This window comes from Thalassophryne amazonica, chromosome 6, assembly GCF_902500255.1.
Source record: "Thalassophryne amazonica chromosome 6, fThaAma1.1, whole genome shotgun sequence".
NCBI classification, from domain to species: domain Eukaryota; kingdom Metazoa; phylum Chordata; class Actinopteri; order Batrachoidiformes; family Batrachoididae; genus Thalassophryne; species Thalassophryne amazonica.
In genome coordinates, this window is record NC_047108.1 from 24,796,954 (window position 1) to 24,817,789 (window position 20,836).

At 41.2% G+C, this 20,836-nt stretch overlaps 1 protein-coding gene across 2 annotated transcripts in view; it reads right to left on the reverse strand.

Moving 5' to 3' along the window:
- Positions 1-5,181: 5,181 nt before the first annotated feature.
- nadka (NAD kinase a) overlaps positions 5,182-20,836 on the reverse strand; it is a 118,116-nt gene continuing 102,461 nt past the window's right edge. For both annotated transcript variants that reach the window (XM_034171904.1, XM_034171905.1), the window contains 4 exons: positions 15,625-15,724; positions 7,113-7,270; positions 6,773-6,855; positions 5,182-6,579 (listed from right to left, as the gene is read on the reverse strand). In XM_034171904.1, coding sequence (XP_034027795.1) covers positions 6,432-6,579; positions 6,773-6,855; positions 7,113-7,270; positions 15,625-15,724 — 489 coding nt within the window. In that variant the 3' untranslated portion in view covers positions 5,182-6,431. The remainder of the gene's footprint in view (positions 6,580-6,772; positions 6,856-7,112; positions 7,271-15,624; positions 15,725-20,836) is intronic.

The window sequence follows — 20,836 nt, forward strand, 5'->3', positions numbered from 1 at the left end:
CAGAACCCTTTTTAAAGTTGGGGGAGCAATATTGAGTTGGGGGGTCTGGGGGACCAAATTGCACTTTTTTTCTAGAAAATGGTGCAATTTGGTGCATATGGTACAATTTGGTCCCCCAGACCCCCCAACTCAATATAGCTAGCTTTCAAGCTCACTTCTCTTTTCAAAGAATTTGGTTAGCAGCTGCTTTCCCTCATTTAGTTTTCTTTCCCTGTCCTTTTTTTCTCTTCTTTTTTGAAATCTGGACTTTGATTTTTTTTTTAGGAGACATATTTTATTTCAGCCTAAACACTAGGGCTGCAACTAATGATTATTTTAGTTATCAATTCATCGGTTGATTATTTTTTCGATTGTTTTTTCTTTGGTTGTTTGTTTTTTTTAACTTGTGAGTTTTGCTATTATTTATTTGTTATTTTATTATTATTTTATTTGTTATTATTAAAAGGCCTTTATCACGCAACTTGACATTTGAGCTTGTAACAAAGTTATGTTATATTCTTGTCAAAAACATACCTGGAGTAGTGTTTTATTTTACACATAGACATCACCGACACACCACAGAGAGATTTCCATCAGGTTTCACCTGATTATGAGCATTTTTAGATGCCTACAGCAACTATCTCAACCACTGACAACATATTACAGCAAGAGTCCACAAAAGACCTTTTTAAAGACCTGACTAAAGTGTAATATGTGATCTTTAAAAACATATTTTCATGAAAGACACAAATATGCAGTTAACTGCATTTTATTTTTTCTTGTGTAAAAACAGATGTGGTTTGACCGAAACAAATTGTTCTTAAACTTAGATAAAACAGGGATGAAGTGGAGGTTTAAGAGTCACTAGATGTTCACAGGAAAGTTATTTATTTCTATATTTATTTATTTATGTTCATTGTTAGTTGGATTTATCTTTTCTGTTGTGTTTAATCAGGTTCTTTTGTTTCTCTAAAATTGTATTGTAGCATTACTGGTTATTATTACTATTATTGTTGTTGCTATTATTACTAATATATAAATAAAAAAATATTACAATTTGTAATACATTTGACTCTTTTACGACAACAAACGCTGAGCCATGAATTATACAGAAAACAAAAGCACACAAATGTGCTGACAGCTGCAACAGCTTAATGCTAACTTTAACATTGAAAACATCATAGACATGCTAACGCGTTAGCATCGGTCCAGTTTTTAAGTTATAAAATACATCTATCAACTTTCAGAAGACCATAACAGGTCACATGAACATAAAGGTAAATATTATTCACAGACGTATGCTCTTTGGCGTTTTAGTGGGGAAAAATTAAGATAAAGCGAAATAAAACAATGAATCAAGAAAGCAGCCGGAGAGTTGGAGCCAGAGAGTTCCAACGTGATGTGGTGCAGATAGTCGTGGAGCCAGGAGCATAAGCAACATGGAAGCCGCGCAGGGGAGTGTCTGGGGGGGGGGGGGGTAGAGTGCTGCCTGTGCGCCTGGACTAAACCATTGTACAACTGTGCAGGGTGGGAAGGGCCCTCAGAGATCTTTCAATATTATTGTTAGAGCAGAATTATGTTTCGCAACATTTATACATTCATTCTAATTATATTCTTTTACAACATGAATTGTATGGATATTAATAACATGCGACACAAAAATGTATTTAATGCCAGTTTTTTGTGGGCCCCCCATGCTCTGGGCCCCTTTTACCCCCCCCAGTCCGACGCCCCTGGGGGAGGTAAACAATCTGTGGTTATAGTTAAGTTAGAAGAAGGGGAGGATTATAAATGGCAAAATAAAAAAATGTCACGTGCCCCATCACGAAATGCAGGCGCTTTTCGTGATGGGGCACGAAAAAAATGTGAGAATGGGTTGTGCAGGACATGTACAAGGACAATGTGACAGTGGTGAGATGCGCAGTATGAATGAGATTCATTCACAGTGGAGGTGGGACTACATCAAGGATCTTTCTTGTTTGAAGAATATCTGCAAGAATTAAAGGGAAAGTCTACAAGAGGGTAGTGAGACCAGCTATCTTGTACGGCTTAGAGATGGTGGCACTAACAAAAAGACAGGAGGCAGAGCTGGAAATGTTGCGAATCTCTTTGGGAGTGACAAGGATGGACAGCATTAGGAATGAACATAGAGGGACAGCTCAGGTGGGACGATTTGGAGACAAAGTCAGGCGAGACTGATATGGATTGGACGTGTAGAGGAGGGACCGTTGATATGCTGTGGCGACGCCTAACGGGAGCAGCTGAAGGAAGAATGATGTCCTTTAAGTGTTTCTCCCGGTGTGGGTGGAACGATTGTACAACATACATCATGAACAACTTTATAAAACAAGAATTGGGTGGACAAGTTAGAATTTTTGGGGGGGATCTTTTCTAACCCATACAGGCTCAAATCGATACACACTAATATTTTGTTAAATGTCCCATAGCAAATTGAACCTCGTAGATTCAGTAGATTCTCACAAATCCAACAAGACCAAGCATTCATGATATGCACACTCTTAAGGCTATGAAATTGGGCTATTAGTAAAAAAAAGTAGAAAAGGGGGTGTTCACAATAATAGTCGTGTGGCATTCAGTCAGTGAGTTCCTCAATTTTGTGGAACAAACAGGTGTGAATCAGGTGTCCCCTATTTAAGGATGAAGCCAGCACCTGTTGAACATGCGTTTCTCTTTGAAAGCCTGAGGGAAATGGGACGTTCAAGACATTGTTCAGAAAAACAGCACTGTTTGAATAAAAGGTTGGAGAGGGGAAAACTTATACGCAGGTGCAAAAAATTCTAGGCTGTTCATCTACAATGATCTCCAGTGCTTTAAAATGGACAAAAAAAAAAAAAAAAAAACCAGAGACACGTGGAAGAAAATGGAAAACAACTATTAAAATGGATAGAGGAATAACCAGAATGGCAAAGGCTCACCCACTGATCAGCTCCAGGATGATCAAAGACAGTCTGGAGTTACCTGTAAGTGCTGTGACAGTTAGAAGATGCCTGTGTGAAGCTAATTTATTTGCACCCTTACCAAAAAGTAGTACATGCAACTATGTTTCAAGTATACTTCCAATTTACTTTTTATATACTTATCAGTACTATTTTTTGGTAAGGGCAAGAATCCCCCGCAAAGTCCCTCTGTTAAATAAAAGACATGCAGAAGAAGTTACAATCTGCCAAAGAACACATCAACTGGCCTAAAGAGAAATGGAGGAATATTTTGTGAACTGATGAGAGTAAAATTGTTCTTTTTGGGTCTAAGGGCTGCAGACAGTTTGTGAGATGACCCCCAAACTCTGAATTCAAGCCACAGTTCACAGTGAAGCATGGTGGTGCAAGCATCATGATATGGGCATGTTTCTCCTACTATGGTGTTGGGCCTATATATCGCTTACCAGGTATCATGGATCAGTTTGGATATGTCAAAATACTTGAAGAGGTCATGTTGCCTTATGCTGAAGAGGACATGCCCTTGAAATGGGTGTTTCAACAAGACAATGACCCCAAGCACACTAGTAAATGAGCAAAATCTTGGTTCCAAACCAACAAAATTAATGCGTCGCAGATGTGAAGAAATCATAAAAAACTGTGGTTATACAACTAAATACTAGTTTAGTGATTCACAGGATTGATAAAAAAGCAGTTTGAACATAATAGTTTTGAGTTTGTAGCGTCAACAGCAGATGCTACTATTATTGTGAACACCCCTTTTTTTTTTTTACTAATGGCTCAATTTCATAGCCTTAAGAGTGTGCATATCATGAATGCTTGGTCTTGTTGGATTTGTGAGAATCTACTGGTACCTTGTTTCCCATGTAACAACAAGAAATATACTCAAAATCTGGATTAATCTTTTTAGTCACATAGCACTACTATTATTCTGAACACTACTGTATCTCTTCTTGGAAGAATTGGTAGAGTTCATTTAAATTTGGTTGCTTTCCTGGCGTATAAGAATAGTCTACAAATTTTCAGTAGGGTTGAGGTTGGGGCTTTGGGAAGGTCTTTCCAGAAGCTTAATGTTCGCCTGCTTTATCCAACCCACAACCAGTTTTGATGTGTTAGGGAGCATTGTGCTGTTGGAACACCCAATTGTGGCCAAGATTCAACATTCTAGCTGTTGATTTGAAGTGATGTTGAGGAATTTAGAGGGAGTCCTTCATTATTCCATCCACTCTGTGCAATGCACCAGTACCCCTGGTAGCAAAACAACCGCAGAGGACGATGCTACTACCACCACCATGCTTGTCAGTTGGAACAGTGTCCTCAGGTTTGAAAGCCTTGCCTTTACGCCTCCAAAGACATTGTACGCGTCATTGTGGCCACATGGCTCAATCTTGGTCTTGTCTGACCATAAAAACTTTCTTCTGAAGGCGTTTTGGCTTGTTCATGTGGGCAGCTAGGCGACAGCAGCACAGTGGCCTCACTGCAAGGTCTTAGGATTGCTTCCCGTCTGGGTCTTTTTCTGTGGAGTTTGCGTGTTCTCTGTGTGTTTAGGTGGGAAATTTCTGGGTGCTCCAGCTTCCTCCCACTTCCAAAGACATGCAGGTTTAGTGAATTGTTCACAGGTGTGTGTGAGGGTGTTTGCCTGTTTATATCTGGCCCTGTGATAAACTGACTTCTGGTTCAGCTTGAAGGTGCTGATTTTGGAGCAGGGCCTTCTTCTGCCTTCTGTCCATGGAGATGTAAAACTTGCTTCACTCTGGACAGTCAGTCATGCTGGTGTTTCAGCAGTTTTCCAGTTTGTGGCAGTGCTGGTGGTTCCTGAGTTGATCCTGAATATCCTAACCAATTTCCTCTCATCTCAGCGTAACAGATTGGTGGTTCTTCCAGACCTTGGCAAAGTGTCAGATAAAAAGACATTGTAGAAACTTCAGCACCACTTATTAAAAGATTTAAGTGAATATGTATAATTGTGACCCTTTTCTATACCAAAGTAACAGTCGGGGCACACACACACAATAATTAACAATGAACCAGTACTCAGGTGATAGAAATTCGGTTTCAAACATGTTCAGACACAAAGCCACATATGTATGGGTTCAAACTTCTTTTTTTTTTATTAAAGTGCTCTAGAAAAAGTAGCAGAAATACAAAAATCCACATCAGAGGCATTCAGACTGAAGAACACTTTCGAGACTGTGTTGTACAGAACAGATCAGCACATTGATGGAGTCGTAACGTCGATAAAACAGCACTGATTCATAGTTTTTGTGGCGCCACCACATGGATTAAAGAAAAACTGCTGGAATGTCTGAAACGTTTCGTATTTCACTGATCTGACACATAATAAAAGATCTTCATACAAAGTGACAGAATTAACAGGAAAACAGTACCAAAGACAAATTATTTTCAGCAATGACCGATTGTAAACTAGTTAATAATAAACAATTTATCAAATGTATTTTGATGAACACAGATGAAGGAATGATCGTTTTCCGGAGCTCAGTTGGTCCTTCAGTGGAATTGAAACAGACGACATCATTCTGATGTATCACATTAACCAGCACGTTCCAGTAAACCGGACGTTTGTATAAAACCCACACACTGACACTATGGCTTTAAAGAGGTTTTTAAAAACCCGCCGTCACATTCATCTGCAATACAACAAACACCACACACACAGACACACACACTTAAATCACACAATTTATATGCAATGTAAACAGACAAAGATTACAATACACCAGTGTTTAAGGCACAGTCCGTACAGTAGGGGGCGATATGGCCAAGTAAATCTCTTTGAGAAGGTACATCTACAGATAATGGCTGCACATTAGATTTTCTTTACTCTTGATTTTAGAAAAGTATCTTTACTTAACATGGATTTAATGTTTCTCGAAAATAAAACTTGTTTTCATTTACGAGGAGAAAATTAGCTTTTGTAAAAAGAAAGCAGTAATGTGGCTGCTGTCTGTCTTAAAAAGTGTGACCAAAAACACTGCAATGATCCATAGACCAGCTAAGATCGTCCCAAACCTTAGGCTTCCCATTCTGGACCACCAGCACGGACAAACTCCATTAGTTTAAGCAACACGCCAGAATGCAACCAGCTTTAGTGGGTTCAAAGCGAGCTGCGCTCAGACGTTTGAGGAAAACAGGATGAAGGGAATGATCCTGAAAATATGTCCCATTGGCCCCTAGTGGTTAGTTGGCAGCTATATCTTTATTTACATTCTGTTGTCTGATTGTATCTCGCTGAGACACGGCCCAAAATAAAAAAGAATTCTCCAAATGCAGTGAAGTTTGGCCACTGTCACCGTTTGTAGTGTGTGCGACAGAATCCAGCTCCTCATTGTGCTTTTTGTTCCTCTCAGGAACGTTTTTTGTCACTGCAGGGAAACAATAATCTGATGGATTTTTGATCAGACAATGAAAGGACCAATGTGGGCGGGGCACAAAGCAGGTCAAGCTAAAACAAAGACTTTGGCTAACATCGCTGCCTCAGAAATCTTCATACTCTGAAATGAGGTAGTTCTGCTTTTTCCTCACATTCCAGTGCAAACACTGAGCCAGGCTCTCGAACCAATCATTGACCGGGTCCCGGAAACAGATGGAAGGAACGGGGAAGCAGGAAGTAGTGATGGTAATACTGGAAGATGGGAGGAAAAAAAAAAATCAGTTAAGCGCTGATCAAAAAACAAAATTCCAGCTTTATGCAACCATAAGAACAAAAGAGACATTCAGTGAGATCAGCCCGACTACCAGGAACCGGAGACATCTTACATTAATCAGGCTACGTAACAAAGCCCGGGATTATTACCCACAACCACCTGTGGACCAACCTGTCTCCGTGGCAGATCTCTTGTCTCTTCCTCCCGTCAAATGAGACCCACGCTGTGTTTCTGGCATCATGTGACAGTATGATCTAAGAGGAGAACAAAGGCTAAAGTCAGCAACGTTTTTCTGACATCAATGCCTGATTGTCCTCAGGACAACGAGGTGGCCGGGGACTCCGCCCACTGACAGGACTCAGTGCACAAGTTTCAAGTTCATTCAGGAAAAAGAACAAGATCGACGCAACATTTCACACTGGGTCTGACCAAGTCAAACAAAATGACTGCAGGAGGCTAAAGTTCAACAACTAACAAAGTATGTGAGTGTGAAAAGAGGCAGAGCAAAGACCTTGAGCTCCACGCCGGCAGGCACCACGATGGGCCTGAAGGAGAGGGAGTGGGGGCAGATGGGGGTGATCATGATGGCCGGGACGTTGGGATGGATCATGGACGCTCCTGCTGCCACGGCATACGCTGTACTTCCTGTGGGCGTGGAGACGATAACACCTGAGGACACACACACAGCAAGCACGTCATCATAAGCACAAATACCCCAAAAACGTGCTTCACCTTGACCTGGTAAATAGTTTGGGAGAGATTTTTTTTTTTGTTACTTCGGCCAACAAAGTTGGAGGACGTTACGTTTTCTCCCCTGTTTGTGAAGAGCCTGGAGCCCACAATTTTTAAAATATCGTTATGAATTTTTTTTTTTTTTTTTTACTGAAGATTCATTTCCTGATAGGTAAGAAGTGATTAAATTTTCAAGGTCGTAGGTCAAAGTCAGGAAAAATATGAAAATTAGAAAAATCCATGTCTTTACCATTGAATGATTTTTGAAACATTAACAACTCTGACAAACTGACAAAGTATGATCTGGATCTGATCCAGATTACAGATTTTGTGGCCATTTAAATTTAACATTGAAAACCCCATTTAATGTATATTTTACATTATATATTATTACATTATTATTATACATTATATGTTATTTTACATTTTATATGCCTCAATCGCTCTCATTTTTCAGTTATAGATTCATCTATACCACCAAAACTGGATGGAGGTTCCAATTTTATACCTGTTTGTCTGTCTTCCAGTTATCAGTCAGAAACCGTGTCAAAAAGTAATGACAAACTGTGCCTAGCAGAGATAACCAATGTTCTGTGAAAATTATCTAAAAAAAAACAATTCAGAAACAAAAAAGTAAAAAAAAAAAAAAAAACAACAACAACAAAACAAAAACATGACAACATCACAAAAAACTTTGATTCAAGTGCATGAACTAAATACGAGGGCTGTCTGTAAAGTATAGGTGCTTTTTATTTTTTTCAAAAACTATATGGATTTCATTCATATGTTTTTACGTCAGACATGCTTGCACCCTCGTGCGCATGCGTGAGTTTTTCCACGCCTGTCGGTGACGTCATTCGCCTGTGAGCTCTCCTTGTGGGAGGAGTCGTCCAGCCCCTCGTCGGAATTCCTTTGTCTGAGAAGTTGCTGAGAGACTGGCGCTTTGTTTGATCAAAATTTTTTCTAAACCTGTGAGACACATCGAAGTGGACATGGTTCGAAAAATTAAGCTGGTTTTCAGTGAAAATTTTAACGGCTGATGAGAGATTTTGAGGTGATTCTGTCGCTTTAAGGACTTTTCACGGTGCGAGACGTCGCTCAGCGCTCTCAGGCAGCGTCATCAGCCTGTTTCAAGCTTAAAACCTCCACATTTCAGGCTCTATTGATCCAGGACGTCGTGAGAGAACAGAGAAGTTTCAGAAGAAGTCGGTTTCAGCATTTTATCCGGATATTCCACTGTTAAAGGAGATTTTTTTAATGAAAGACGTGCGGACGGGTCCGCGCGTCGGGACGCAGTCGACGCGGTGCGGCGCCACAGGAAAAACACCTCCGTGTTGATAACCATTTGTAAAATCCAGGCGGCTTTTGATGGCTTTCAGTGGAGTGAGTATATGAGAAATTGTTTATCAGCTGGAGATGTTTCAACTTGTCCTTAAGGCTTCCAACAGAGGTGTTTTTCCTGTGGCGGAGCGTCGCGGTGGCTGCGAGCCGACGCTGCAATCCGCCCGCACGTCTTTCATTAAAAAAATCTCCTTTAACAGTGGAATATCCGGATAAAATGCTGAAACCGACTTCTTCTGAAACTTCTCTGTTCTCTCACGACGTCCTGGATCAATAGAGCCTGAAATGTGGGTTTTAAGCTTGAAACAGGCTGATGACGCTGCCTGAGAGCGCTGCGCGACGTCTCGCACCGTGAAAAGTCCTTAAAGCGACAGAATCACCTCAAAATCTCTCATCAGCTGTTAAAATTTTCACTGAAGACCAGCTTAATTTTTCGAACCATGTCCACTTCGATGTGTCTCACAGGTTTAGAAAAAATTTTGATCAAACAAAGCGCCAGTCTCTCAGCAACTTCTCAGACAAAGGAATTCCGACGAGGGGCTGGACGACTCCTCCCACAAGGAGTGCTCACAGGCGAATGACGTCACCGACAGGCGTGGAAAAACTCACGCATGCGCACGAGGGTTCAAGCATGTCTGACGTAAAAACATATGAATGAAATCCATATAGTTTTAGAAAAAAATAAAAAGGACCTATACTTTACGGACAGCCCTCGTACAGATGCCCGACATTTGATCACATCTAATTTGGTTGATGAAAAGTCACTTCTAACAGGACTTTGACCTTGAAATTTTTTTCCAAGGTAATTATACACTCAACAAAAATATAAACGCAACACTTTTGGTTTTGCTCCCATTTTGTATGAGATGAACTCAAAGATCTAAAACGTTTTCCACATACACAATATCACCATTTCCCTAAAATATTGTTCACAAACCAGTCTAAATCTGTGATAGTGAGCACTTCTCCTTTGCTGAGATAATCCATCCCACCTCACAGGTGTGCCATATCAAGATGCTGATTAGACACCATGATTAGTGCACAGGTGTGCCTTAGACTGTCCACAATAAAAGGCCACTCTGAAAGGTACAGTTTTGTTTTATTGGGGGGGATACCAGTCAGTATCTGGTGTGACCACCATTTGCCTCATGCAGTGCAACACATCTCCTTCGCATAGAGTTGATCAGGTTGTCAATTGTGGCCTGTGGAATGTTGGTCCACTCCTCTTCAATGGCTGTGCAAAGTTGCTGGATATTGGCAGGAACTGGTACACGCTGTCGTATACACCGGTCCAGAGCATCCCAAACATGCTCAATGGGTGACATGTCCAGTGAGTATGCTGCCCATGCAAGAACTGGGACATTTTCAGCTTCCAAGAATTGTGTACAGATCCTTGCAACATGGGGCCATGCATTATCCTGCTGCAACATGAGGTGATGTTCTTGGATTGGCACAACAATGGGCCTCAGGATCTCGTCACGCTATCTCTGTGCATTCAAAATGCCATCAATAAAATGCACCTGTGTTCTTCGTCCATAACAGATGCCTGCCCATACCATAACCCCACCTCCATCATGGGCCACTCGATCCACAACATTGACATCAGAAAACCGCTCACCCACACGACGCCACACACGCTGTCTGCCATCTGCCCTGGACAGTGTGAACCGGGATTCATCCGTGAAGAGAACACCTCTCCAACGTGCCAAACGCCAGCGAATGTGAGCATTTGCCCACTCAAGTCGGTTACGATGACGAACTGGAGTCAGGTCGAGACCCCGATCAGGATGACGAGCATGCACATGAGCTTCCCTGAGATGGTTTCTGACAGTTTGTGCAGAAATTCTTTGGTTATGCAAACTGATTGTTTCAGCAGCTGTCCGAGTGGCTGGTTTCAGACGATCTTGGAGGTGAACATGCTGGATGTGGAGGTCCTGGGCTGGTGTGGTTACACGTGGTCTGCGGTTGTGAGGCTGGTTGGATGTACTGCCAAATTCTCTGAAACGCCTCTGGAGACGGCTTATGGTAGAGAAATGAACATTCAATACACGAGCAACAGCTCTGGTTGACATTCCTGCTGTCAGCATGCCAATTGCACGCTCCCTCAAATCTTGCGACATCTGTGGCATTGTGCTGTGTGATAAAACTGCACCTTTCAGAGTGGCCTTTTATTGTGGGCAGTCTAAGGCACACCTGTGCACTAATCATGGTGTCTAATCAGCATCTTGATATGGCACACCTGTGAGGTGGGATGGATTATCTCAGCAAAGGAGAAGTGCTCACTATCACAGATTTAGACTGGTTTGTGAACAATATTTGAGGGAAATGGTGATATTGTGTATGTGGAAAACGTTTTAGATCTTTGAGTTCATCTCATACAAAATGGGAGCAAAACCAAAAGTGTTGCGTTTATATTTTTGTTGAGTGTATATTTTGTGGAATTGGAAACTAGTGTTAGCGGAGGACTGCGCTCTATGAGCGCGGAACTCTAGTTTTTTATGTAAACATCACAGCAGCATTCGGTTAACATGCTGATTCTTTATGTTGTTACTGTTTCATTTTCATCCAGTTACCGGCCAGTGACCTCAGTCTGACCCCTCTGACCTTTTCACCTGCACACTCCTTTAAATGCCACAGAGAGCTTAAAGAAGTCCCATGGACAGCCAATCCCATGTCAACGCTGCACTCGTTGACATGGGATTGGCTGATTAAATATTTGAGTTTGTGTGTTGTTGCTGAGATCTAATCAGGAGTGTGTGGTGTAGCAACATTATCTAATCAGTCACACACTCGCAATCATCATGACAGTAGTGCGAACTAGGCATGTGGGGATTAATCGATACAAACTGGTATCTGTCAGAACATTTTGGAAATGAAAGCCGACACTTTACGGATGTGCGCCAATTCATAAATCCGACGCCACTCTGACTCTGGCTACGTGTGACGGGGGTTGGAGCGTGCAGATTTCTGTCGGAATTAATAACGTCAGAACGAATCACCATTTTAAATCAAATACAAACAAACTATAACCGACCAAAATCCCCCCCCCACCAAAATGAGACATCCTCCATTCTTTATGAAACATTGATCTTGATGTCCAGCTGGCTGAAGAGCTCAGCTCAGAGTCTATGGAGTTACATTTGTAATATCTGAAAGGAAATCCTTTTGACAAAAACTACAGATTTTATTTCTATTTATGTCCAGAGATCTAGGATACATCATGTGCAACCCCAATTCCAATGAAGCTGGGACGTTGTGTAAAATGTAAATAAAAACAGAATATTTGCAAATCCTCTTCAACCTATATTCAACCTATCATTAGTAACTTTAATCCGCACAAAAGTGACTCACGATTTCACATATTCAGAGATGAAAGTGGTGAAAAATAAAAAAAGCTGAAACCCAAAATTACCCCCCAACACCACCTGCACGAAAATGTTTGAATTCTGGAAGCTCTGAAATGCAATCTGGGACTATTCCAGACGATAAACTGCAGTGAGTGCAGCATCCATTTAGTGAGAAAGAAAAAAACAAAAAAAACAACCAAACTTTCCTTATTCAAATTCATTCCAGTAGTATTCTGCTCTTACGAGGATGCAGCAGTTTTCTAGTTTGGCAGATAGTTCTGGAGGAAATCACTGAAGAAATTAACAAATTGAAAATATGGTTTGACCGAAACAAACTGTCATTAAACTTAAATAAGACAGGGATGAAGTGGAGGTGTAAGAGTCACTAGGTGTTCACAGGAAACACTTATTTATTTCTGTATGTATGTATGTATGTATATATGTATTTATTTATGTATGTTCATTGTTAGTTGATTTTATATTTTTTCTGTTGTGTTTTTATTCAGGTTCTTTTTGTCTCTTTCTCTAAAATTGTCTATAATCATTAGATTAGTTATTATTATTGTTGTGCTTGCTATTATTATTAATATATAAACAAAAATAAATTTAAAAATACTACAATTTGTAATACATTTGACTCTATTACGACAACAAACGCTTGACAGCTGCTAATGCTAATTTTAACATTGAAAGTGCCATAGACATGCTAACGTGTTAGCATCGGTCCAGTTTTTGTCATAAAATACGTCAACTGTTTCAGAAGACCATAATAGGTCGGTTTAACATAAAAAAGGTAAATAATACTCACAGCATTATGCTCCTTAGGGTTTTAGCGGGGGAAAGCGAAAGAAATAAATTAATCAACGAAGCAATGATCGAAGCACTGCTTCGATTGGTTCAAGGTTCAAAGCAAAGCCGCGCTGCAGAAAAGTTGATTACAGACCCGCTGCAGGGTCTGTAATTAATGTACAGAAATTATAATTTTCCTGACAAACACCCCCCAAAACAACGGCCACTCGAAGGACCGATAAGGGAATCGTTAAGTAAAAAGGTTATTGATGTCGGTGGATAGAATCATTTCTTAATGATACCCGAAAGGAACCGTTTCTCGATACCCAACCCTAGTCATCGATATCAATAAAAACATATTAATACCCATCCCTAATCGTATCGCACCAAATCGCATTGAGGAATTGAATTGCCATGAAATACATATCAGACTGCATTAAATCAGGAACAGAGGTGAATCATATCACACTGTATTGTCAGTATCGTCATGTATCACTATATGTATTGTATCGATGGTAGTGTATCGAGGTGCGTATCGAATCGTTGTCAGTGATGAGACTGACATGCCGAGTTCGAACACATCAGTGAGAAAATAGAGATGGAACAAGACAGCGCAATGTTTTCCTAATAATTGGTGCTGTTCACGCTGTCACAGAACGCTCCAATAAAACTCTAACATTCCAGACACCAGTCTGTTAGATTTAAAGACATACTGATGCTGTTACCAGGATCATGATTTTGACCATAATGAGGTACTGGGCTGTTGCTAAGCTGGGAGGATCTTATGAAGTCATGATGTCACTGGACACTCGTTTGGCGATGGCAATACTGTGCAACCAGAAAATATTCACAGCGTTTCACTTTTTCCACATTTTGTTACGTTACAGTCTCATTCCAAAATGGAGGAAATTCTTTTTTTCTTTCTCAAAATTCTATACACACTACCCCATAATGACAATGTGAAAAAAGTTTGTTTTTTTTGAGATTTTTGAAAATTTATTCAAAATTTAAAAAACCTAAGAAATCACAACTCTGTGTTTTCAGGACAATGAAGATTAGAGTCTGTAGGGTCCTGGTGCTTCATGTCTTGTATGGTTGTGAGACTTGGTGACAACTTGATGTCTTTCAATTTAATTCAATTTCAATTTATTCAATTTATAACGCGCCATCTGACAACAACACTGTCTCAAGGCACCTCATATAAAAACAATTTGAAAACAGATTAAAAAGAATGAAAAGATTAAAAAGCACAATTTAAAAGACACGATTAAATAAGTGTCTTTCATGTCTTTGAGGAATCCTTGGGTACCTCCTTTGACTTTGTGTTGAATGGACAGATATCTAGGAAAACTCAGTATTGAGTGTTGCTTGTAGTGTGAGAGAATGTCAGTGACAACACTGTGGACATGTGGTGCGTTTCTATGACTATGACTGAGCACGCAGGTAACTTCCGTGTTGAAGACCCTGCCTGATTATCTGCCACAGTGGTTGCTGTCCAGGACCTAATGTTTCAATAGGGTTGTGAATATGATGATAAAGTGGTATCAGTGTATCCTAGGTTGAACAAAGGTCCGTTTCCCAGGACATGTCCTGTTTTCGTGTCCTGCCCTGGCTTCTTTTTTAGAAAGTGATGACAATGTCCTGGTTTTCATTCTTTTTCATTGGACCATTAAATTGACCGGCATTCAAGTATCATTTGAGTATCTCATTGCCAGGTCGAGTGTCCTGGTTTTCGGGAATCAAAATGTGGTCACCCTAGTGTATGCTCTCTTAGCTGCAAACTAAACTGGTAACTGATGGCAAAAATGCTAACTCCTGATTGTTAGTTTCCCAGCAGTCACAGGGCGTGAGGTGTCGTACACCCTGGACAGGACACCATTCTATCACAGGGCCACAGATAGACAAACACATTCACACCTGCACGCACACTCCTCCGCCCGACCCTTAATTGGAGTAAGCGAGTACAGAGCCCCCACAAATCAACAATACAACGTTTTGGGAGATGACCCAAGTACACCCATGTGCTAAATATGAATGAAATTGGTCAAGTGATTCTTGAGATATCGTGCTAACAAGCAAAAAAGGACGGACGGATGGATGAATGGACGGACATGCTGAGTGTTCTATAAAAATGAATGAATGATTGATATTTTCCTTCTCTACATTTGGTAAAGTTGCGCTGTAAGTGAACCTGCAGTGTGACAACAAATTTTACCGATTTGTTCTGTTTGCACATTTATAGTCCTGTCTTAGATATAATGATAGATATAAACTTAGTATAAAGACAAACAAATCCACAATTCTGATTTTTTTTCACATGTTGGAGATGCATATCAGATGGTAAACACTAGACGTTCTGTTGTTTTCAATGAGAAGCCGGTAGAAAGTTAAGACTGCTGTTGGCAGTGAGAGCAGCATCCACACACCGTGACACTGGTATCGTCATAACTTAAGAAGTGAAATCTTATTTCTGATGGTGGAAAAACGATGATCAAGAAGACAACATGTCACAGCCAAAGGCTCCTATTTTAATGTCAACACCTAAAAGGCTAAAGTTATGTACTACCTTCCAAGTTATTATTTATCGAATTAACACTACAACAAAACTGTGGTGTGTAATCATCCATCATTATGCCACCAGCATAACCATTTTTTTTTGTACCTTTTTTTTTGCAGATTTAGTTAAAGCGGTTTATAAATGACAATCTCACTTAGCAGTGGTAATAGATAAGAGGACCTGTGTAAATCAAATCATTATCATTTTAGAGTTTTATTTTCTCAGAGCATCGGCTGACGTGTTGGGTGTCCACTCACCATCTGCCTGCACTGTGGTGATTAGGTGTCCATCCAGAAAGAGGTCCACATTGGACAGGTACGAGGACGGCCCTCTGTCCACCACCACCTCATTCAGCACCTAAAACACAGCCAATACACTACTTTAACATTTACATTCAGCCAGAGGAAATAAATGACACGACCTTTTAAAAAAGAGAGATTATAGATAAGATTATTGTTCATTGTTGTTGGGGGTGGGTGGGGTCATCGCTGTGTGTGAGATGAAAGTGGAGAAAAACCATTTGGTTTTGGACTACATGCGACACATCACAGGACAGGAAGCCTCTAGGTTAGGTTAGGGAAGAGGAGGTGGACTACCAGCCCAGTACAGCACAGACAACAAAAGGGCCCATTGCTCCCCTAAAATGAGCCAACCTAGTTAAACCTTTTGGTAGCTTTGATAAAGGATACCAGGTTTCTTAACTTTAGTTTCCCAATCTGGTCAGATTCCAAAATAAAGGAACAGAAAAACGCCTGCCTCAGTCTACCCCATGCTGGACACTGGCCCAAAAAGTGGCGTGATGTCTCAGGTTCCTCCCCACAGGCTGTATATGTAATGAACTGTTGGTGTCTCATTACCATTCTATGTCTGTTCAATAGGTTGTGACCTGTGAGAGTCCCAACCACTGTACTTATTATACTTCTAGGCAGGCCAACTAGCTCCCTGAAAAACCTTAGGTTTGGTGCGTCCACGAGCTGTCTTGCCTGCCTGCAGTCACTCAAGCTCTGCCATCATTTGTGGTGCTGCTTCCTGATCCTGTTCTGAAGGGTGGTCTTCTGCACAGCAGTTGACACCCCTAACACGGGGTCCCACAAATTTGGTTGAGCTCCCCGACTTTGCAAGCCAGAAGCCTCTAGAGATGAGTTCTGGCCAAAATTGATCATAATTTTTAACTTCAAAGTCTAAAAAACAAACTGAACAGTTCACTTTTATCCTCATTCTCCTTCGGCATGTTAAAGGCTCCACAGAAAGCAGACTCATTCTGTTGTTTCATAAAGGGGAAAGAAAGAATCCAAACATACTATTTACTGAGTATCATGGCTGAGCACCCAAAATCCGCTTCAACACTATTTCAACAGGAACTGGACAGCACATTGTGGTGGAGTGCACTGTGCACGTTCCAGTTTGAAATATTCTGACAAGTACATGCGACTCAGTGTCTCATGCGGGTTTCGTCCTGGCCGTGGAACAACCGACCAGCTCTTCACTCTCACAAGGATCCTGGAGGGGGCCTGGGAGTATGCCCATCCAGTCTACATGTGTTTTGTGGACTTGGAGAAGGCATATCGGGTACCCCGGAAAATAATGTGGAAGATGCTGCAGGAGTGAGGGGGTCCCCTTCTCAGGGCCATCCAATCTCTGTACTCACAAAGCTGTGTTCTCAGCAGTAAGTAGAACTTGTTTTCGGTGGTGTCCACCAGGGTTGCGCCTTGTCACTAATCCTGTTTGTGATATTCACGGATAGGATAACAAGGCATAGTCGGGGGGAGGAGTTTGGTGGGCTCAAGGTCTCATCACTGCTTTCTGCAGATGATGTGGTCCTGTTGGCTTCATCGGCCTGTGACCTCCAGCACTCACTGGATTGGTTTGCAGCCGAGTGTGAAGCGGCTGGGATGACGATCAGCACCTCTAAATCTGAGGCTATGGTTCTCAGCAGAACCATGTGGATTGCCTACACCAGGTAAGGAATGAGGTCTTGCCCCAAGTGAAGGAGTTCAAGTACCTCGGGGTCTTGTCCACGAGTGAGAGGACTTTTGGATCGTCACTACCACTTTGACTTGAAAAGTTCAGAGTAGTCACAGTGAGAAAACAGAAATCATATACAGAAAAAAAAAGATTGCAGGCCTGTGAATCATAACTGAATTGAATTGTGAGGTGCCTGAAGATTCCCGCTCCAACCCTTTCTGGTCATGATAACAGCTTTTGTTTAACATATGTGCATGTGTGACTTTTCAAGGTAATGTTACATTTACCCTCCTGCTTACATACACTTTAAACATGTATATGAACTGTTTTGACAAATGATCACCTTACTCTGCATCCAGAAAGTATTCACAGCACTGCACGTCTTCCACATTTTTTAATGTTACGGCCTTGATCCAAAATGGATGAAATTAACTTTTTCCCCTCAAAATTCTACACACAATACCCCATAATGACAATGTTAATAAAGTTTTTTTTTTTTTAGATTTTTGCAAATTTATTTAAAACAACAACAACTAAGAAATCACATGTCCATAACTATTCACAGCCTTTGCCATGAAGCTTACAACTGAGCTCAGGTGTATCCTGTTTCCACTGATCATCCTTGAGATGTTTCTGCATCTTAATTGGAGTGCACCTGGGGTAAATTCAGTTGATTGGACATGATTTGGAAAGACACACCTGTCTACATACATACCTGCCCACAGTTGACAGTGCATGTCAGAGCACAAATCAAACATGAAGTCAAAGGAATTGTCTGTAGACCTCTGAAACAGGATTGTCTTGAGGCACAAATCTGGGGAAGGGTACAGAAACATTTATGCTGCTTTGGAGGTCCCAATGAGCACAGTGGCCTTCATCATCTGTAAATGGAATTAGAGTGGATTAACCAGGACTATTCCTACAGCTGGCCACCTGTCTGAACTGAGTGATTGTGGGAGAAGGAGCTAAGTCAGGGAGGTGACCAAGAACCTGATGGTCACTCTGTCAGAGCTCCAGCACTCCTCTGTGGAGATAGAACCTTCCAGAAGGACAACCATCTCTGCAGAATCCACCAACCAGGCCTGTATGGCAGAGTGGCCAGACGGAAGTCACTCCTTAATAAAAAGCACATGGCAGCCCGCCTGGAGGTTGCCAAAAGGCACTTGAAGGACTCAGACCATGAGAAACACAATTCTCTGGTCTGATGCGAGAAAGATTGAACTCTTTGGAGTGAATGCCAGGCATCATGTTTGGAGGAAGCCAGGCACCATCCCTACAGTGAAGCATAGTGGTGGGGATGTTTTTCAGTGGCAGGAACTGGAAGACTAGTCAGGATTGAGGGAAAGATGAATGCAACAAATTACAGAGACATCCTGGATGAAACCCTGCTCCAGAACATTCTTTACCTCAGACTGGGGCAACAGTTCATCTTTCAGCAAGACAATGACCCTAAGCACACAGCCAAGATATTAAAGGAGTGTCTTCAGGACAACTCTGTGAATGTCCTTGAGTGGCCCAGCCAGAGCCCAGACCTGAATCTGATTGAACATGTCTGGAGAAATCTGAAATTGGCTGTGCACCGACGCTCCCAATCCAACCTGATGGCGCTTGACAGGTGCTGCAAAGAGGAATGGACAAAACTGCCCAAATATAGGTGCACCAAGCTTGTGGCATCATATTCAAGAAGATGTGAGACTGTAATTTCTGCCAAAGCTGCATCAAACAAAGTACTGAGTATTGTGAATACTTATATACATGTGATGTATTAATTTTTTATTTTTAATAAATTTGCAAAAAATTTCAAGAAAAACTTTTTTCATGTTATCATTATGGGGTATTGTGAGCAGAATATGAGGAGAAAAAAAAATTATTTACTCCATTTACTCCAGTAAATTAATTAAGACGTAACATGACAAAATGTAAAAAAGTGAAGTGTTGTGAATACTTTCCGGTTGCAATGTAAATGAACTGCCCTGTCTTTACCTTATGTAGCTTAGCGTGTTTTCATAAAACTATTTCAGTAATGTTGACTTGTGCACAGTCGAGTGAACACAATGCACCAACTTGTCTGCTCTCTTCACCGCACAAACACATTATCACTGTTCACAACACGTGACATCACCATCCATTCAAATGTTCACCCAGTGTGCTGAGTGTGTCAACACTCATCCTTCTGTGGTCACGGACGAGTAAGTAGAAACTGTAGTCAACTGTTAGCGTGCTTGGGTATTTTTCTTGACGCACGGAAAGATTAAAATGTTAAACACTTTATGTCATTGTTCATCTCCTGATGTGGACTTTTGTTGCTGTTATTTGTGTGTGTTGGTGTTTGCGAATCACTGCAATCATTTCTCACAAAAAGTAAAAACTGAATAAAAGCAAATTTCAGGAAAGAGCCAAAGGCTTTTGTAATAACACTGTTTTTCTTTGTTTCAGTTGGCTTATCAGCACCAACAAAAATCAAAGTCCAGACAGCCAGAACTGTTTGGACAGTGACCATTTTTACACTTTCGCATCTGTACAAGTCTACAACTTTGAAATGAAATTAAACACCCCAGATGTGCTCGCAGTGTAAACTAACACTTCAATTCAATGAGTTTAACAAATTTATCACATTTACCATTTAGGAATTACACACATTTTCAGAGTCCCTTCATTTCAGCGTTCACGAATAAATGGACTAAATACAGGGAAGCCCCGTTAACCTGCACACGCGTAAACCCCCGTTGACCCCCGACTTTTGTGCGGGGTTAAGCTGTGGACCCTGAAAATTTAGACTACCTATAAAAGACAGTTTTGATTCGACCATTTTTTTGGGAGGGATCGTTAGTGCAGACAATGATTTCTTCCTCCTCCAGCTGTGATGAGGGCAGAGGTTTCTGTGCGGAAGATTCCTGTCGATTTGAAGTTTTTGGATGCGACTCTTTAGATCCTTACTGTCGGTTCAGATTGGGCCAGAATTTATGCACCCGCCACATGTGTGTGTAAATTGCGGCCCAATCTGAACCGGTGTCACAGACCCAATGGTTCCCCCTTAAAAATCAGTCCGCCCTGCCTTCACTGCGCATCCGTCATTTTGGAGCTCAGCAGCGTCATTTCTGAGCATCACCAACAATTCATTGATTATCACCTCGTTTCTGCTTCAAACTGCACTCCAGTCATCATCTATCTCAGCGACAGATTTCTGAAGCTTTTGTACAACAATCATTTCCACATAAACTCAGCATTATTTTGTAATGAAAGACGGCGGACCGATCGGAGCGCAGCAACTGCTGCGGCGCCTACATCATTTCAAAGCGTCAATAACGACTTGCCAATTATCGCCTAGTTTCTGCTTAAAACTGACTTTAGAATGATTTAAGAGGTTTTACCTTGTCATCTGATGGTTAATAATCACACTAATCCATCTGATCTCTTTGGGTGCAGAGAGTCAGACTCAGACGAGCTGCTGTGGTCCTAAATGACACGTGCACAGTGAAGGCAAGGCGAATCATTTTTTAGGGG